The 20,341-nt window shown below is 45.1% G+C and overlaps 1 protein-coding gene across 2 annotated transcripts in view; it reads right to left on the reverse strand.

Annotated features, from left to right (window-relative positions):
- Positions 1-20,341, reverse strand: part of LOC129820880 (partitioning defective 3 homolog B-like) — a 543,694-nt gene that overhangs the window by 242,075 nt on the left and 281,278 nt on the right. For both annotated transcript variants that reach the window (XM_055877951.1, XM_055877952.1), the window contains exons 11-12: positions 13,216-13,404; positions 11,100-11,267 (exon numbers count right to left, since the gene is read on the reverse strand). In XM_055877951.1, the coding sequence (XP_055733926.1) occupies positions 11,100-11,267; positions 13,216-13,404 (357 nt within the window). The remainder of the gene's footprint in view (positions 1-11,099; positions 11,268-13,215; positions 13,405-20,341) is intronic.

Genomic DNA, 20,341 nt, shown 5'->3' on the forward strand with positions numbered 1-20,341 from the left:
TTATGTGGATGTGATTCAATAGGTGTGTCATGCCTTCCTACTGATCAACAACATTGGAATAGAAGCATCACTCCAACATGTCTGTATGGAAGGACATATAGTCACGACTTCTGCCGAAGTCGTTGTCTCTCCTTGTTCGGGCGGTGTTCGGCGGTCGACGTCACCGGTCTTCTAGCCATCATCGATCCATTTTTCATTTTCCATTGGTTTTGTCTTGTCTTCCCACACACCTGTTTTCAATCCCATCCATTACCTCTTGTGTATTTAACCCTCTGTTTCCCCTCATGTCTTTGTCAGAGATTGTTTTTATGACAAGTGTTGTTTGATTGGTGTATAGGTGCGCGACGGGTCCTCGTACCCATGTTTATTTTATGTATGTACATTTTCGTGTTATGGAGCATTGTTAAGTGGGCATTTATTAAAAGTCTCCATTTACACTCAGTTTAACTCTCCTGCGCCTGACTTCCCTGCCACCTATACACACGGATCTGACACATATAGGAAGGGTCTCCAACCATTTCTAACACGAGCTAACTTACAAAAAATGAAAGGTGTCACAAGCTACTCATGTTTTTACAGCTTTTTAAATTAGTTATTCTCTTCTCCTCTACCCTGCAACTCTTTCCTGGGTCGTTGGTGTACAAGACATGTCACCATACCTGGTCAAATAATGGTTCATAAACAGTATTTGGCATAACAGGCCCCATCAAATTATATTTTGTATTTTCCCAAATTCTGTTTTCTCTGTTTTTCATGGTTTAGATTTGTATTTAATTTCTATTTCAATAATACCATTTTTTTTTTTTCCCATAGAGAAACATTTCAAATTGATTTTCTCAGTCTATGGTACATCAGAAGACCATTTTTTAGGACTTGAAAAAAACAAAAACATTTAGAATTTTTTTGTGTAATTCCCCTTTAATTGCGCATCTAGCAAGAGAGGAATGTGTTGGTCTTTCCAAACTGGTTGAGAAAAGCTCCCTGCCTGCCTGTCTGCCTCGTCCATGACCCCGACACGTTCATGACCCCGACACGTCCATGACCCCGACACGTTCATTACTACAGGACAGCTGGCGATCCAATTTCAATATTTCAAACGTCCGAGAGACAGACAGCGTGGTTTATACAAATCTCTGCTGTCGAAAAGAAAGGGGAGATAATGTCTAGATGCTTAACGGAAGTTTATAAATTGCCTGGCTGGGCTGATGGGACAGTCAGATGGACCAGAGTAAATGGGCGTTTTAACATCATAGATTTAGCACCTGCTGGTCATCTATGAATGTTTAAACATCTTGAAGAATAATCTGGCCTTAAATGGCCATGTTCTGTTATAATCTCCACCCGGCACAGCCAGAAGAGGACTGGCCACCCCTCAGAGCCTGGTTCCTCTCTAGGTTTCTTCCTAGGTTCCTGCCTTTCTAGGGAGTATTTCCTAGCCACCTTGCTTCTACATCTGCATTGCTTGCTGTTTGGGGCTCTGAGTAGGCTCACACTAGGCTCTGAGTAGGCCTCCATGAGGACATCACTATAGACCATGGACCACACTAGGTTCTGAGTAGGCCTAGCCTCCATCTCTATAGACCATGGACCACACTAGGCTCTGAGTAGGCCTCCATGAGGACATCACTATAGACCATGGACCACACTAGACTCTGAGTAGGCCTAACCTCCATCTCTATAGACCATGGACCACACTAGACTCTGAGTAGGCCTAGCCTCCATCTCTATAGACCATGGACCACACTAGACTCTGAGTAGGCCTAACCTCCATCTCTATAGACCATGGACCACACTAGGCTCTGAGTAGGCCTAACCTCCATCTCTATAGACCATGGACCACACTAGGCTCTGAGTAGGCCTAACCTCCATCTCTATAGACCATGGACCACACTAGACTCTGAGTAGGCCTCCATGAAGACATCTCTATAGACCATGGACCACACTAGGCTCTGAGTAGGCCTAGCCTCCATCTCTATAGACCATGGACCACACTAGACTCTGAGTAGGCCTAACCTCCATCTCTATAGACCATGGACCACACTAGACTCTGAGTAGGCCTAACCTCCATCTCTATAGACCATGGACCACACTAGACTCTGAGTAGGCCTAACCTCCATCTCTATAGACCATGGACCACACTAGACTCTGAGTAGGCCTAACCTCCATCTCTATAGATCATGGACCACACTAGACTCTGAGTAGGCCTAACCTCCATCTCTATAGATCATGGACCACACTAGGCTCTGAGTAGGCCTAACCTCCATCTCTATAGACCATGGACCACACTAGGCTCTGAGTAGGCCTAACCTCCATCTCTATAGACCATGGACCACACTAGACTCTGAGTAGGCCTCCGAGAAGACATCTCTATAGACCACGGACCACACTAGACTCTGAGTAGGCCTCACCTCCATCTCTATAGACCACGGACCACACTAGACTCTGAGTAGGCCTCACCTCCATCACTATAGACCACGGACCACACTAGACTCACACTAGGCTCTGAGTAGGCCTAACCTCCATCTCTATAGACCATGGACCACACTAGGCTCTGAGTAGGCCTAGCCTCCATCTCTATAGACCATGGACCACACTAGGCCTAACCTCCATCTCTATAGACCATGGACCACACTAGGCCTAACCTCCATCTCTATAGACCATGGACCACACTAGGCTCTGAGTAGGCCTAACCTCTATCTCTATAGACCATGGACCACACTAGGCCTAGCCTCCATGAAGACATCTCTATAGACCATGGACCACACTAGGCTCTGAGTAGGCCTAGCCTCCATCTCTATAGACCATGGACCACACTAGACTCTGAGTAGGCCTCCATGAGGACATCACTATAGACCATGGACCACACTAGGCTCTGAGTAGGCCTAGCCTCCATCTCTATAGACCATGGACCACACTAGACTCTGAGTAGGCCTCCATGAGGACATCACTATAGACCATGGACCACACTAGGCTCTGAGTAGGCCTAACCTCCATCTCTATAGACCATGGACCACACTAGACTCTGAGTAGGCCTAACCTCCATCTCTATAGACCATGGACCACACTAGGCTCTGAGTAGGCCTAGCCTCCATCTCTATAGAGCCTCTCACTGCAGACTGTGTCTCATCCAACAATTCAACATGGCAACATCACCGTCTGGCCCAACAGACAACCAACCAACAGACAACCAACCAGAGAAAATCAGAAAGAGAGAGAGAGAAACAGATACAGAAAGAGGGAGGGAAAGAGAAAGAGAGATGAGAGATAGAAAGAGAGATGTCCACCACACAAAGAGGACAATGTCCTCCCGTCATCCCCCTTTCTGCCGCCCTCGGGCCCAGTCGCTGAAATGGCTACCACCCCACTCCACCCGACCCCACCCCAACCCCACCCCACCCCAGCCCAGCCCACCCCAGCAGTCACAGACCATAAAACATAATGAACACGAATCTGTAGTTGATGGGAACAATACGAGCTAGGCAGGGAGGGTCCTACCCGACCCTCTACCGACCCGTGCTCACACATCCCAGTCTGCCATTCACCACAATGAGTGGCAATAACCATAACATCGGCAGGGGGTGTATGGGGGGTGGGGGAGGGGGGGGGGGGGGGCATCAATCTCCAACAAAGGCAGAGCCAGCCCTGACCAACATAGCAGTAGAACGAGGAACGCTCTGTTGTCCAGACCCATGTCAGTTTAGAACACGAGGAACGCTCTGTTGTCCAGACCCATGTCAGTTTAGAACACGAGGAACGCTCTGTTGTCCAGACCCATGTCAGTTTAGAACACGTGGAACGCTCTGTTGTCCAGACCCATGTCAGTTTAGAACACGTGGAACGCTCTGTTGTCCAGACCCATGTCAGTTTAGAACACGAGGAACGCTCCGTTGTCCAGACCCATGTCAGTTTAGAACACGAGGAACGCTCCGTTGTCCAGACCCATGTCAGTTTAGAACACGAGGAACGCTCCGTTGTCCAGACCCATGTCAGTTTAGAACACGTGGAACGCTCCGTTGTCCAGACCCATGTCAGTTTAGAACACGTGGAACGCTCCGTTGTCCAGACCCATGTCAGTTTAGAACACGTGGAACGCTCCGTTGTCCAGACCCATGTCAGTTTAGAACACGTGGAACGCTCCGTTGTCCAGACAAATGTCAGTTTAGAACACGTGGAACGCTCCGTTGTCCAGACCCATGTCAGTTTAGAACACGTGGAACGCTCCGTTGTCCAGACCCATGTCAGTTTAGAACACGAGGAACGCTCCGTTGTCCAGACCCATGTCAGTTTAGAACACGTGGAACGCTCCGTTGTCCAGACCCATGTCAGTTTAGAACACGTGGAACGCTCCGTTGTCCAGACCCATGTCAGTTTAGAACACGTGGAACGCTCCGTTGTCCAGACCCATGTCAGTTTAGAACACGAGGAACGCTCCGTTGTCCAGTCAGTTTAGAACACGTGGAACGCTCCGTTGTCCAGACCCATGTCAGTTTAGAACACGTGGAACGCTCCGTTGTCCAGACCCATGTCAGTTTAGAACACGAGGAACGCTCCGTTGTCCAGTCAGTTTAGAACACGTGGAACGCTCCGTTGTCCAGACCCATGTCAGTTTAGAACACGAGGAACGCTCCGTTGTCCAGACCCATGTCAGTTTAGAACACGAGGAACGCTCCGTTGTCCAGACCCATGTCAGTTTAGAACACGAGGAACGCTCCGTTGTCCAGACCCATGTCAGTTTAGAACACGAGGAACGCTCCGTTGTCCAGACCCATGTCAGTTTAGAACACGTGGAACGCTCCGTTGTCCAGACCCATGTCAGTTTAGAACACGTGGAACGCTCCGTTGTCCAGACCCATGTCAGTTTAGAACACGTGGAACGCTCCGTTGTCCAGACCCATGTCAGTTTAGAACACGTGGAGACGTGGTAGAGTATCTGCAGTGTGTCACGGCGTCATAGAGACGTATAGAAGGAGACTTCATGGTGAACATATGGCCTTGATGTCTCTCCCACAGACAGAGAGGAGGGACAGGGCTAAGCATGGCTGGACAGTATTCCTATACAGAGCCTTCTGAAAGTATTCATACCCCTTGACTTTGTCCAAATATTGCTGTTTTACAACCTGAATTCAAAATGGATTAAATAGATTTGTTTCCGCACCCGTCTAAACACAATATCCCATAATGACAAAGTGAAAACATGTTTTTTAGTCATTTATGCAAATGTATTGAAAATGAAATACAGAAAAACTCATTTACATAAGTATTCACACCCCTTAGTCAATACTTTGTAGAAGTACCTTTAGCAGTGATTACAGCTGTGAAGCTTTCTGGGTAAGTCTCTATGAGCTTTGCACACCTGGATTGTACAATATTTGCACATTTTTCTTTTCAAAATTCTTCAAGCTCTGTCAAATTGGTTGTTGATCATTGCTAGATAACCATTTTCAGGTCTTGCCATAGATTTCTAAGCAGACTGAAGTCAAAGCTGTAACTCGGCCACTCGAGAACATTCACTGTTTTATTGGTAAGCAACTCCAGTGTAGATTTGGCCTTGTGTTTTATATTGTTGTCCTGCTGAAAGGTGAATTCATCTCCCAGTGTCTGGTGGAAAGCGGACTGAACCAGGTTTTCCTCCAGGATTTGGTCTGTGCTTAGCTCCATTCTGTTTCTTTTTTATCCTGTAAAACGCCCCAGTCCTTAACGATTACAAGCATACCCATAACATGATGCAGCCACCACTATGCTTGAAAATATGGAGAATGGTACTCAGTAATGTGTTGTATTTGTCCCAAACAATAACACTTTGTATTCAGGACAAAAAAGTGAATTTCTTTGCCACATTTGTTGCAGTATTACTTTAGTGTCTTGTTGCAAACAGGATGTATGTTTAGGAATATTTGTATTCTGTACAGGCTTCCATCTTTTCACTCTGTCAATTAGGTTGGTATTGTGGAGTAACTACAATGTTGTTGATCCATCCTCAGTTTTCTCCTTTCACAGTCATTAAACTCTGAAACTGTTTTATTTTGATTACATTTTTTTGTCATTTTACCCCTTTTTTTCTCCCCAGTGTTGTGATTACGATCTTGTCTCATCGCTGCAACTCCCCAACGACGAAGGTCGAGTCATGCGACCCACGAAACACGCTTCTTAACACCCGCTCGCTTCAACCCGGAAGCCAGCCGTGTCGGAGGAAACACCGCTCAACTGACGACCGGAGGTCAGCCTGCAGGTGCCTGGCCCGCCACAAGGAGTCGCTAGAGCGCGACGAGCCAAGTAAAGAACCCCAGCCAATCCCTGCCCTAACCCGGACGATGCTGGGCCAATTGTGCGCCGCCATATGGGACTCGGTCGGATCACAGTCGGTTGTGACACAGCCTGGGATCGAACCGTAGACCGCTACGCCACTCGGGTGGCCTGTGTAACTGTTTTAAAGTCACCATTGGCCGCATGCTGAAATCCCTGAGCGGTTTCCTTCCTCTCCAGCAACTGAGTTATGACGGACACCGGTATCTTTGTAGTGACTGGGTGTATTGATACACCATCAAAAGTGTAATTAATAACTTCACCATGCTCAAAGGGATATTCAATGTTTGCTTTTTTTTATTTTTTACCCATCTACCAATAGTTGCCCTTCTTTGCAAGGTATTGGAAAACCTCCCTTGTCTTTGTGGTTGAATCTGTGTTAAAATATATATTAAAAAAAAATTAAATGGCCAAATGTTGCACAATCCAGGAGTGGAAAGCTCTTAGAGACTTAGAGAACGTCTCAAAGTCTTAGAGCTGAAAAGGGACAGCTCATGACAGAGAGGTAGCTTAGGACAGAGAGGTAGCTTAGGACAGAGAGGTAGCTTAAGACAGAGAGGTAGCTCCGGACTGAATGGCAGCTCATGACTGGAGGGCAGCTGATGACTGGAGGACAGCTCATGACTGGAAGGCAGCTCATGACTGGAGGGCAGCTCATGACTGGAGGGCAGCTCATGACTGAGGGCAGCTCATGACTGGCGGGCAGCTCATGACTGGCGGGCAGCTCATGACTGGAGGGCAGCTCATGACTGGAGGGCAGCTCATGACTGGAGGGCAGCTCATGACTGGAGGGCAGCTCATGACTGGAGGGCAGCTCATGACTGGAGGGCAGCTCATGACTGGAGGGCAGCTCATGACTGGAAGGCAGCTCATGACTGGAGGGCAGCTCATGACTGGAGGGCAGCTCATGACTGAGGGCAGCTCATGACTGGCGGGCAGCTCATGACTGGCGGGCAGCTCATGACTGGCGGGCGGCTCTGGCAGCTCCTGACTGGCGGGCGGCTCTGGCAGCTCCTGACTGGCGGGTGGCTCTGGCAGCTCCTGACTGGCGGGCGGCTCTGGCGGCTCCTGACTGGCGGGCGGCTCTGGCGGCTCCTGACTGGCGGGCGGCTCTGGCGGCTCCTGACCGGCTCCTGACTGACGGGCGGCTCTGGCGGCTAGGGACAGACGGGCGGCTCTGACGGCTAGGGACAGACGGGCGGCTCTGACGGCTCGGGACAGACGGGCGGCTCTGACGGCTCGGGACAGACGGGCGGCTCTGACGGCTCGGGACAGACGGGCGGCTCTGACGGCTCGGGACAGACGGGCGGCTCTGACGGCTCGGGACAGACGGGCGGCTCTGACCGCTCGGGACAGACGGGCGGCTCAGATGGCGCTGGGCAGACGGATAGCTCAGATGGCGCTGGGCAAAGGTGCTTCTACAAAGTATTGACTCGTGGGTATAAATACTTATGTCAATTAGATAATTGCAAAAATGTCATAATCCATGTTTTCACTTTGTTATTATGAGGTATTGTGTGTAGATGGGTGAGAAAAGCAACAATGTAATCCATGTTTATTTCAGGCTGTAACACAACAACATGTGGAATACGTCAAGGGGTATGAATACTTTCTGGAGGAACTGTAGCTACAGGTAACTGCCAAAATAATGGAAACACTTGAGGGATACAAAGTATATTGGAAAGCAGGTGCTTCCACACAGGTGTGGATCCTGAGTTAATTAAACACTTAACATCCCATGATTCTTAGGGTCAGACTAGGCTACCTGCCGCTCTAACAGGTGTGGTTCCTGAGTTAATTAAACACTTAACATCCCATGATTCTTAGGGTCAGACTAGGCTACCTGCCGCTCTAACAGGTGTGGTTCCTGAGTTAATTAAACACTTAACATCCCATGATTCTTAGGGTCAGACTAGGCTACCTGCCGCTCTAACAGGTGTGGTTCTTGAGTTAATTAAACACTTAACATCCCATGATTCTTAGGGTCAGACTAGGCTACCTGCCGCTCTAACAGGTGTGGATCCTGAGTTAATTAAAAACTTAACATCCCATGATTCTTAGGGTCAGACTAGGCTACCTGCCGCTCTAACAGGTGTGGATCCTGAGTTAATTAAACACTTAACATCCCATGATTCTTAGGGTCAGACTAGGCTACCTGCCGCTCTAACAGGTGTGGTTCCTGAGTTAATTAAACACTTAACATCCCATGATTCTTAGGGTCAGACTAGGCTACCTGCCGCTCTAACAGGTGTGGTTCCTGAGCTAATTAAACACTTAACATCCCATGATTCTTAGGGTCAGACTAGGCTACCTGCCGCTCTAACAGGTGTGGTTCCTGAGCTAATTAAACACTTAACATCCCATGATTCTTAGGGTCATGTATATAAAAATGCCCAGTTGCCCATTATTTAGGCTACCATGGACAGAAGAAGAGATCTCAGTGAGTTTGAAAGAGGGGTCTCAATGGAGCATAGTGGGTTGTGTGTGTGTGTGTGTGTGTGTGTGTGTGTGTGTGTGTGTGTGTGTGTGTGTGTGTGTGTGTGTGTGTGTGTGTGTGTGTGTGTGTGTGTGTGTGTGTGTGTGTGTGTGTGTGTGTGTGTGTGTGTTTGAGAGTGAGTGAGTGAGTGAGTGAGTCACCATTTCTCAACCCAATTGAACACTTCTGGGAGATTCTGGAGAGGCTCCTGAGACAGAGTTCTCCACCACCGTCAACAAAACACCAAATAATGGAATTTCTCAGAATGATGTCACATCCCTCCAACAGAGTTCCAGACACGTGTGGATTCTATGCCAAGGTTCATTGAAGCTGTTCTGATTGGTGGAGGCCCAACGCCCTATTAAAACACTATATGGTAGTATTTCCTTTATTTTGGCAGTTACATGTAGATAGCATATACTACCCTGCAGCCCTAATACTAATACACATTGAGGTCTATTGAATCGAGATACCTGGACCAGGGCTGATAGGACCAGGTGTTTCACAGTACCTGTGTGTTCAGTACCAGGGGCCCAGAGTACCTGTTGAGTCGTGTGTTTAGTACCAGGGCCCAGGGCACCTGTTGAGTCATGTGTTTAGTACCAGGGGCCCAGAGTACCTGTTGAGTCATGTGTTTAGTACCAGGGCCCAGAGTACCTGTTGAGTCATGTGTTCAGTACCAGGGGCCCAGAGTACCTGTTGAGTCATGTGTTCAGTACCAGGGCCCAGAGTACATGTTGAGTCATGTGTTCAGTACCAGGGCCCAGAGTACCTGTTGAGTCATGTGTTCAGTACCGGGGCCCAGAGTACATGTTGAGTCATGTGTTTAGTACCAGGGGCCCAGAGTACCTGTTGAGTCATGTGTTCAGTACCAGGGGCCCAGAGTACCTGTTGAGTCATGTGTTTAGTACCAGGGGCCCAGAGTACCTGTTGAGTCATGTGTTCAGTACCAGGGGCCCAGAGTACCTGTTGAGTCATGTGTTCAGTACCAGGGGCCCAGAGTACCTGTTGAGTCATGTGTTCAGTACCAGGGGCCCAGAGTACCTGTTGAGTCATGTGTTCAGTACCAGGGGCCCAGAGTACCTGTTGAGTCATGTGTTCAGTACCAGGGGCCCAGAGTACCTGTTGAGTCATGTGTTCAGTACCAGGGGCCCAGAGTACCTGTTGAGTCATGTGTTCAGTACCAGGGGCCCAGAGTACCTGTTGAGTCATGTGTTCAGTACCAGGGGCCCAGAGTACCTGTTGAGTCATGTGTTCAGTACCAGGGGCCCAGAGTACCTGTTGAGTCATGTGTTCAGTATCAGGGCCCAGAGTACCTGTTGAGTCATGTGTTCAGTACCAGGGCCCAGAGTACATGCTGAGTCATGTGTTCAGTACCAGGGGCCCAGAGTACCTGTTGAGTCATGTGTTCAGTACCAGGGACCCAGAGTACCTGTTGAGTCATGTGTTCAGTACCAGGGGCCCAGAGTACCTGTTGAGTCATGTGTTCAGTACCAGGGGCCCAGAGTACCTGTTGAGTCATGTGTTCAGTACCAGGGGCCCAGAGTACCTGTTGAGTCATGTGTTCAGTACCAAAGTACCTGTTGAGTCATGTGTTCAGTACCAGGGGCCAGAGTACCTGTTGAGTCATGTGTTCAGTACCAGGGGCCCAGAGTACCTGTTGAGTCATGTGTTCAGGTTCCTCTCCATGGACAAGGATCTAACTGTACTACCTGTGTGACGGTAGTCCCTGGGTGACTGTAGTACCTGTGTGACTGTAGTACATGTGTGACTGTACTACCTGTGTGACTGTAGTCCCTGGGTGACTGTAGTACCTGTGTGACTGTAGTCCCTGGGTGACTGTACTACCTGTGTGACTGTAGTACCTGTGTGACTGTAGTACCTGTGTGAATGTAGTACCTGTGTGACTGTAGTGCCTGTGTGACTGTAGTCCATGTGTGACTGTAGTCCCTGGGTGACTGTAGTCCATGTGTGACTGTACTACCTGTGTGACTGTACCACATGTGTGAATGTACTACCTGTGTGACTGTAGTACCTGTGTGACTGTAGTACCTGGGTGACTGCACTACCTGTGTGAATGTAGTCCCTGGGTGACTGCACTACCTGTGTGACTGTAGTCCCTGGGTGACTGTACTACCTGTGTGACTGTAGTACCTGTTTGACTGTAGTACCTGTGTGACTGTAGTACCTGTGTGACTGTACTACCTGTGTGACTGTAGTACCTGTTTGACTGTACTACCTGTGTGACTGTAGTACCTGTGTGACTGTAGTACCTGTGTGACTGTACTATCTGTGTGACTGTACCAGGTATATAACGAACCTCTGATTTGAGCAGAGCTCGTAGGACCACCAGCTGTATCGTGCCCCTCAGGTTCCCCTCCATAGACATGGATCTCCTCAGCGTTTCCATGGCTTCATGGTTCGACTTCCCCAGTAGAGACTCTCCGTTCACCGCTATCAGCTGGTCATTCACACGCAGATGACCGTCCTACAGGACAGAGACACAATTCAATCAATCAAGAAGTCAGTCAACAAGTAATGCTGGTTTCATGTACAGAAAAACACTACAGCTTTTTAAGGAACCGGACAGCAATTCTACAGATATTTTTCTGAGAATTTAAGTGTTTTGGAGCCAAACTGAGGTGAGCCCGAGGGGAGAGAGGTCTTCCTCCCTGCCAGCCAGTCTCTCTGAGAGGTCTTCCTCCCTGCCAGCCAGTCTCTCTGAGAGTTCTTCCTCCCTGCCAGCCAGTCTCTCTGAGAGGTCTTCCTCCCTGCCAGCCAGTCTCTCTGAGAGGTCTTCCTCCCTGCCAGCCAGTCTCTCTGAGAGGTCTTCCTCCCTGCCAGCCAGTCTCTCTGAGAGGTCTTCCTCCCTGCCAGCCAGTCTCTCTGAGAGGTCTTCCTCCCTGCCAGCCAGTCTCTCTGAGAGGTCTTCCTCCATGCCAGCCAGTCTCTCTGAGAGGTCTTCCTCCCTGCCAGCCAGTCTCTCTGAGAGGTCTTCCTCCCTGCCAGCCAGTCTCTCTGAGAGGTCTTCCTCCCTGCCAGCCAGTCTCTCTGAGAGGTCTTCCTCCCTGCCAGCCAGTCTCTCTGAGAGGTCTTCCTCCCTGCCAGCCAGTCTCTCTGAGAGGTCTTCCTCCCTGCCAGCCAGTCTCTCTGAGAGGTCTTCCTCCCTGCCAGCCAGTCTCTCTGAGAGGGGTCTTCCTCCCTGCCAGCCAGTCTCTCTGAGAGGGGTCTTCCTCCCTGCCAGCCAGTCTCTCTGAGAGGTCTTCCTCCCTGCCAGCCAGTCTCTCTGAGAGGGGTCTTCCTCCCTGCCAGCCAGTCTCTCTGAGAGGTCTTCCTCCCTGCCAGCCTGTCTCTCTGAGAGGTCTTCCTCCCTGCCAGCCTGTCTCTCTGAGAGGGGTCTTCCTCCCTGCCAGCCAGTCTCTCTGAGAGGTCTTCCTCCCTGCCAGCCAGTCTCTCTGAGAGGGGTCTTCCTCCCTGCCAGCCAGTCTCTCTGAGAGGTCTTCCTCCCTGCCAGCCAGTCTCTCTGCTACACTGTGCTGGTGTGTTAACTGTAGCTATCTGAACTGTACATTATAGCCTACGTAGCTATATGAGCTGTATATTATAACCTACGTAGCTATGTGAGCTGTACATTATAACCTACGTAGCTATCTAGGCTGTACATTATAACCTACGTAGCTATCTAGGCTGTACATTATAACCTACGTAGCTATCTGAGCTGTACATTATAACCTACGTAGCTATATGGGCTGTACATTATAGCCTACGTAGCTATCTGAGCTGTACATTATAACCTACGTAGCTATGTGAGCTGTACATTATAACCTACGTAGCTATCTGAGCTGTACATTATAACCTACGTAGCTATCTAGGATGTACATTATAACCTACGTAGCTATCTGAGCTGTACATTATAACCTACGTACAGGATGCGCCTTGATCACACTGACAGTGTCATTGCATTTTGGTAAACAGGAAGTAAATTAATTTCCAATTAAACACTGCGTTTTGTCCTTGCAGCGTTGCAGAGACAGTTATAGTACGTTCTGTGTGGTGTGTACGTTGAATTTATCCAACACGCGTGTCAAACTGTAGGCTGTAGACGGCTTGAAATGGAAATGGTAACAGAAGGTGAACGTTGAACTTTGGTTGCTACGTAAATATTACGCGCCATGACGCCGTCGGTGTGATCGAGACGTTACCAACGTTCACGTTTTGGAAGGGGAGGGAGACATGCAAACGTTAACTTGCAAAGAGAGAGAATGGAGCTCCTCGTTCCAGTTCCAAAAGCATGTTCTCTTCTCTTAACATGTACGGTCGCAGAACTTAATCCAGCAGCTGACCAGAGCATCAGCATAGACTTCAGTCCTGGGTTAAATCAGATTAGCAGCCGTCTAGATGACAGTGAACAGTCGAGACAGTCGCCACGGTAATACCTTGTACGCAGCTCCTCCATGGATGATGGACTTGATGAAGATGCCCAGATCCTCTCCTGTCTCCCTGGACTTGTTGCCCTTCAGGCTGATCCCTAGACCAGCGGACCCTGTGTCATTCAGAGGAACCTCAAACATCAGCTGTTCCTTCCCTTCCTCAGACAGCAAGACAGCACGCGCCTCCTCCTCCTTCTGAGAGAGAGAGAGAGAGAGAGAGACAGAGAGAGAGAGAGAGACAGAGAGACAGAGAGAGACAGAGAGACAGAGAGAGACAGAGAGAGAGACAGAGACAGAGACAGAGACAGAGAGAGAGACAGAGACAGAGACAGAGACAGAGACAGAGACAGAGACAGAGACAGAGAGACAGAGAGACAGAGAGAGAGAGAGAGAGAGAGAGAGAGAGAGAGAGAGAGAATATTAATCCTAATATTAATAATTATTATTAGATGGTTATTTAGCTTTTTTCAAGGTATGGCTTCACAGTCAAGAGGGGAAATATAGAGAAAAAAAACGTTTTCGAAACTAAAGTGAAGAATAACACAGGAAGTGAAGATTAACACAGGAAGTGAAGATTAACACAGGAAGTGAAGATTAACAGAATAACACAGGAAGTGAAGATTAACACAGGAAGTGAAGATTAACACAGGAAGTGAAGATTAACACAGGAAGTGAAGAATAACACATGAAGTGAAGATTAACACAGGAAGTGAAGAATAACAGAATAACACAGGAAGTGAAGATTAACACAGGAAGTGAAGATTAACACAGGAAGTGAAGAATAACAGAATAACACAGGAAGTGAAGATTAACACAGGAAGTGAAGATTAACACAGGAAGTGAAGATTAACACAGGAAGTGAAGAATAACACATGAAGTGAAGATTAACACAGGAAGTGAAGAATAACACAGGAAGTGAAGATTAACACAGGAAGTGAAGATTAACACAGGAAGTGAAGATTAACACAGGAAGTGAAGAATAACACAGGAAGTGAAGAATAATACAGGAAGTGAGGAATAACACAGGAAGTGAGGAATAAGGCTTATCAAGAAAGGGGAGAGGAGAAAGGAACGATGAAAGATGAGAGGGTTGACAGGAGAATCCATCTGGCCTGCAAATCACTCACCAAACGCATGCTGCTAATACTATGGCAGAGATACATGTTACTATGGCAGAGATACATGTTACTATGGCAGAGATACATGTTACTATGGCAGAGATACATGATGATATTACTATGGCAGAGATACATAAGCCAGCAGCATACCACCCTGCATACCACTGCTGGCTTGCTTCTGAAGCTAAGCAGGGTTGGTCCTGGTCAGTCCCTGGATGGGAGACCAGATGCTGCTGGAAGTGGTGTTGGAGGGCCAGTAGGAGGCACTCTTTCCTCTGGTCTAAAAAATATCCTAATGCCCCAGGGCAGTGATTGGGGACACTGCCCTGTGTAGGGTGCCGTCTTTCGGATGGGACGTTAAACGGGTGTCCTGACTCTCTGAGGTCATTAAAGATCCCATGGCACTTATCGTAAGAGTAGGGGTGTTAACCCCGGTGTCCTGGCTAAATTCCCAATCTGGCCCTCAAACCATCATGGTCACCTAATAATCCCCAGTTTACAATTGGCTCATTCATCCCCCTCCTCTCCCCTGTAACTATTCCCCAGGTCGTTGCTGCAAATGAGAACGTGTTCTCAGTCAACTTACCTGGTAAAATAACAGTAAAATAAATAAAATAAAATACATGTTGATATTACTGTGTCAGAGATACATGTTGATATTACTATGGCAGAGATACATGTTGATATTACTATGGTAGAGATACATGTTGATATTACTATGGTAGAGATACATGTTGATATTACTATGGCAGAAATACATGTTGATATTACTGTGTCAGAGATACATGTTGATATTACTATGGTAGAGATACATGTTGATATTACTATGGCAGAGATACATGTTGATATTACTATGGTAGAGATACATGTTACTATGGCAGAGATACATGTTACTATGGTAGAGATACATGTTGATATTACTATGGTAGAGATACATGTTGATATTACTATGGTAGAGATACATGTTGATATTACTATGGTAGAGATACATGTTACTATGGCAGAGATACATGTTGATATTACTATGGCAGAGATACATGTTACTATGGTAGAGATACATGTTACTATGGTAGAGATACATGTTGATATTACTATGGCAGAGATACATGTTACTATGGCAGAGATACATGTTACTATGATAGAGATACATGTTGATATTACTATGGCAGAGATACATGTTGCTATGGCAGAGATACATGTTACTATGGCAGAGATACATGTTACTATGGCAGAGATACATGTTGATATTACTATGGCAGAGATACATGTTACTATGGCAGAGATACATGTTACTATGGCAGAGATACATGTTGATATTACTATGGAAGAGATACATGTTGATATTACTGTGGCAGAGATACATGTTACTATGGAAGAGATACATGTTACTATGGAAGAGATACATGTTACTATGGCAGAGATACATGTTGATATTACTATGGCAGAGATACATGTTACTATGGCAGAGATACATGTTGCTATGGCAGAGATACATGTTACTATGGCAGAGATACATGTTACTATGGCAGAGATACATGTTGATAATACTATGGCAGAGATACATGTTGCTATGGCAGAGATACATGTTACTATGGCAGAGATACATGTTGCTATGGCAGAGATACATGTTACTATGGCAGAGATACATGTTACTATGGCAGAGATACATGTTGCTATGGCAGAGATACATGTTACTATGGCAGAGATACATGTTGCTATGGCAGAGATACATGTTGATATTACTATGGAAGAGATACATGTTACTATGGAAGAGATACATGTTACTATGGCAGAGATACATGTTGCTATGGCAGAGATACATGTTACTATGGCAGAGATACATGTTGATATTACTATGGCAGAGATACATGTTACTATGGCAGAGATACATGTTACTATGGTAGAAATACATGTTACTATGGCAGAGATACATGTTACTATGGCAGAGATACATGTTGCTATGGCAGAGATACATGTTACTATGGCAGAGATACATGTTACTATGGCAGAGATACATGTTGATATTACTATGGTAGAGATACATGTTACTATGGCAGAGATACATGTTACTATGGCAGAGATACATGTTACTATGGCAGAGATACATGTTACTATGGCAGAGATACATGTTGATATTACTATGGTAGAGATACATGTTGCTATGGCAGAGATACATGTTACTATGGCAGAGATACATGTTACTATGGCAGAGATACATGTTGATATTACTATGGTAGAGATACATGTTACTATGGCAGAGATACATGTTACTATGGCAGAGATACATGTTACTATGGTAGAGATACATGTTACTATGGCAGAGATACATGTTACTATGGTAGAGATACATGTTACTATGGTAGAGATACATGTTACTATGGCAGAGATACATGTTACTATGGTAGAGATACATGTTACTATGGTAGAGATACATGTTACTATGGCAGAGATACATGTTACTATGGTAGAGATACATGTTACTATGGCAGAGATACATGTTACTATGGCAGAGATACATGTTGATATTACTATGGCAGAGATACATGTTACTATGGCAGAGATACATGTTGCTATGGCAGAGATACATGTTACTATGGCAGAGATACATGTTACTATGGCAGAGATACATGTTACTATGGCAGAGATACATGTTACTATGGCAGAGATACATGTTACTATGGCAGAGATACATGTTACTATGGCAGAGATACATGTTGATATTACTATGGCAGAGATACATGTTGATATTACTATGGTAGAGATACATGTTGATATTACTATGGCAGAGATACATGTTACTATGGCAGAGATACATGTTACTATGGCAGAGATACATGTTACTATGGCAGAGATACATGTTGATATTACTATGGCAGAGATACATGTTACTATGGAAGAGATACATGTTACTATGGCAGAGATACATGTTGCTATGGCAGAGATACATGTTACTATGGCAGAGATACATGTTGATATGGCAGAGATACATGTTACTATGGCAGAGATACATGTTACTATGGCAGAGATACATGTTACTATGGCAGAGATACATGTTGCTATGGCAGAGATACATGTTACTATGGCAGAGATACATGTTGATATTACTATGGCAGAGATACATGTTGATATTACTATGGTAGAGATACATGTTGATATTACTATGGCAGAGATACATGTTACTATGGCAGAGATACATGTTACTATGGCAGAGATACATGTTGATATTACTATGGCAGAGATACATGTTACTATGGAAGAGATACATGTTACTATGGCAGAGATACATGTTGATATGGCAGAGATACATGTTACTATGGCAGAGATACATGTTGATATTACTATGGCAGAGATACATGTTACTATGGCAGAGATACATGTTACTATGGCAGAGATACATGTTGCTATGGCAGAGATACATGTTGCTATGGCAGATACATGTTACTATGGCAGAGATACATGTTACTATGGCAGAGATACATGTTGCTATGGCAGAGATACATGTTGATATTACTATGGCAGAGATACATGTTACTATGGCAGAGATACATGTTACTATGGCAGAGATACATGTTGCTATGGCAGAGATACATGTTACTATGGCAGAGATACATGTTGATATTACTATGGCAGAGATACATGTTGCTATGGTAGAGATACATGTTGCTATGGCAGAGATACATGTTACTATGGCAGAGATACATGTTACTATGGCAGAGATACATGTTACTATGGCAGAGATACATGTTGATATTACTATGGCAGAGATACATGTTACTATGGCAGAGATACATGTTACTATGGCAGAGATACATGTTGCTATGGCAGAGATACATGTTACTATGGCAGAGATACATGTTACTATGGCAGAGATACATGTTGCTATGGCAGAGATACATGTTGCTATGGCAGAGATACATGTTACTATGGCAGAGATACATGTTGCTATGGCAGAGATACATGTTGCTATGGCAAAGATACATGTTACTATGGCAGAGATACATGTTGATATTACTATGGCAGAGATACATGTTGAAATTACTATGGCAGAGATACATGTTGATATTACTATGGTAGAGATACATGTTGATGTTACTATGGCAGAGATACATGTTACTATGGAAGAGATACATGTTGATATTACTATGGCAGAGATACATGTTACTATGGAAGAGATACATGTTACTATGGCAGAGATACATGTTACTATGGCAGAGATACATGTTACTATGGCAGAGATACATGTTACTATGGCAGAGATACATGTTGCTATTACTATGGAAGAGATACATGTTACTATTACTATGGCAGAGATACATGTTGATATTACTATGGCAGAGATACATGTTGATATTACTATGGCAGAGATACATGTTGATATTGCTATGGTAGAGATACATGTTGCTATGGCAGAGATACATGTTTCTATGGCAGAGATACATGTTACTATGGCAGAGATACATGTTACTATTACTATGGCAGAGATACATGTTGATATTACTATGGCAGAGATACATGTTGATATTGCTATGGTAGAGATACATGTTGCTATGGCAGAGATACATGTTTCTATGGCAGAGATACATGTTACTATGGCAGAGATACATGTTGATATTACTATGGCAGAGATACATGTTGATATTACTATGGCAGAGATACATGTTGATATTACTATGGCAGAGATACATGTTACTATGGCAGAGATACATGTTGATATTACTATGGCAGAGATACATGTTGATATTACTATGGCAGAGATACATGTTGATATTACTATGGCAGAGATACATGTTGATATGGCAGAGATACATGTTGATAATACTATGGTAGAGATACATGTTGATATTACTATGGCAGAGATACATGTTGATATTACTATGGCAGAGATACATGTTGATATTACTATGGTAGAGATACATGTTACTATGGCAGAGATACATGTTGATATTACTATGGCAGAGATACATGTTGATATTACTATGGCAGAGATACATGTTGATATTACTATGGCAGAGATACATGTTGATATGGCAGAGATACATGTTGATAATACTATGGTAGAGATACATGTTGATATTACTATGGCAGAGATACATGTTGATATTACTATGGCAGAGATACATGTTGATATTACTATGGCAGAGATACATGTTGATATTACTATGGCAGAGATACATGTTGATATTACTATGGCAGAGATACATGTTGATATTACTATGGCAGAGATACATGTTGATATTACTATGGCAGAGATACATGTTGATATTACTATGGCAGAGATACATGTTGATATTACTATGGCAGAGATACATGTTGATATTACTATGGCAGAGATACATGTTGATATTACTATGGCAGAGATACATGTTGATATTACTATGGTAGAGATACATGTTACTATGGCAGAGATACATGTTGCTATGGCAGAGATACATGTTTCTATGGCAGAGATACATGTTACTATGGCAGAGATACATGTTGATATTACTATGGCAGAGATACATGTTGATATTACTATGGCAGAGATACATGTTGATATTACTATGGCAGAGATACATGTTACTATGGCAGAGATACATGTTGCTATGGCAGAGATACATGTTACTATGGCAGAGATACATGTTACTATGGCAGAGATACATGTTACTATGGCAGAGATACATGTTACTATGGCAGAGATACATGTTACTATGGCAGAGATACATGTTGATATTACTATGGAAGAGATACATGTTGATATTACTGTGGCAGAGATACATGTTGATATTACTATGGCAGAGATACATGTTACTATGGCAGAGATACATGTTACTATGGAAGAGATACATGTTACTATGGCAGAGATACATGTTACTATGGCAGAGATACATGTTACTATGGAAGAGATACATGTTACTATGGAAGAGATACATGTTGATATTACTATGGCAGAGATACATGTTGATATTACTATGGCAGAGATACATGTTGCTATGGCAGAGATACATGTTGCTATTACTATGGCAGAGATACATGTT

The sequence above is a fragment of the Salvelinus fontinalis genome, chromosome 23 (assembly GCF_029448725.1).
Source record: "Salvelinus fontinalis isolate EN_2023a chromosome 23, ASM2944872v1, whole genome shotgun sequence".
Taxonomy (NCBI): Eukaryota; Metazoa; Chordata; class Actinopteri; order Salmoniformes; family Salmonidae; genus Salvelinus; species Salvelinus fontinalis.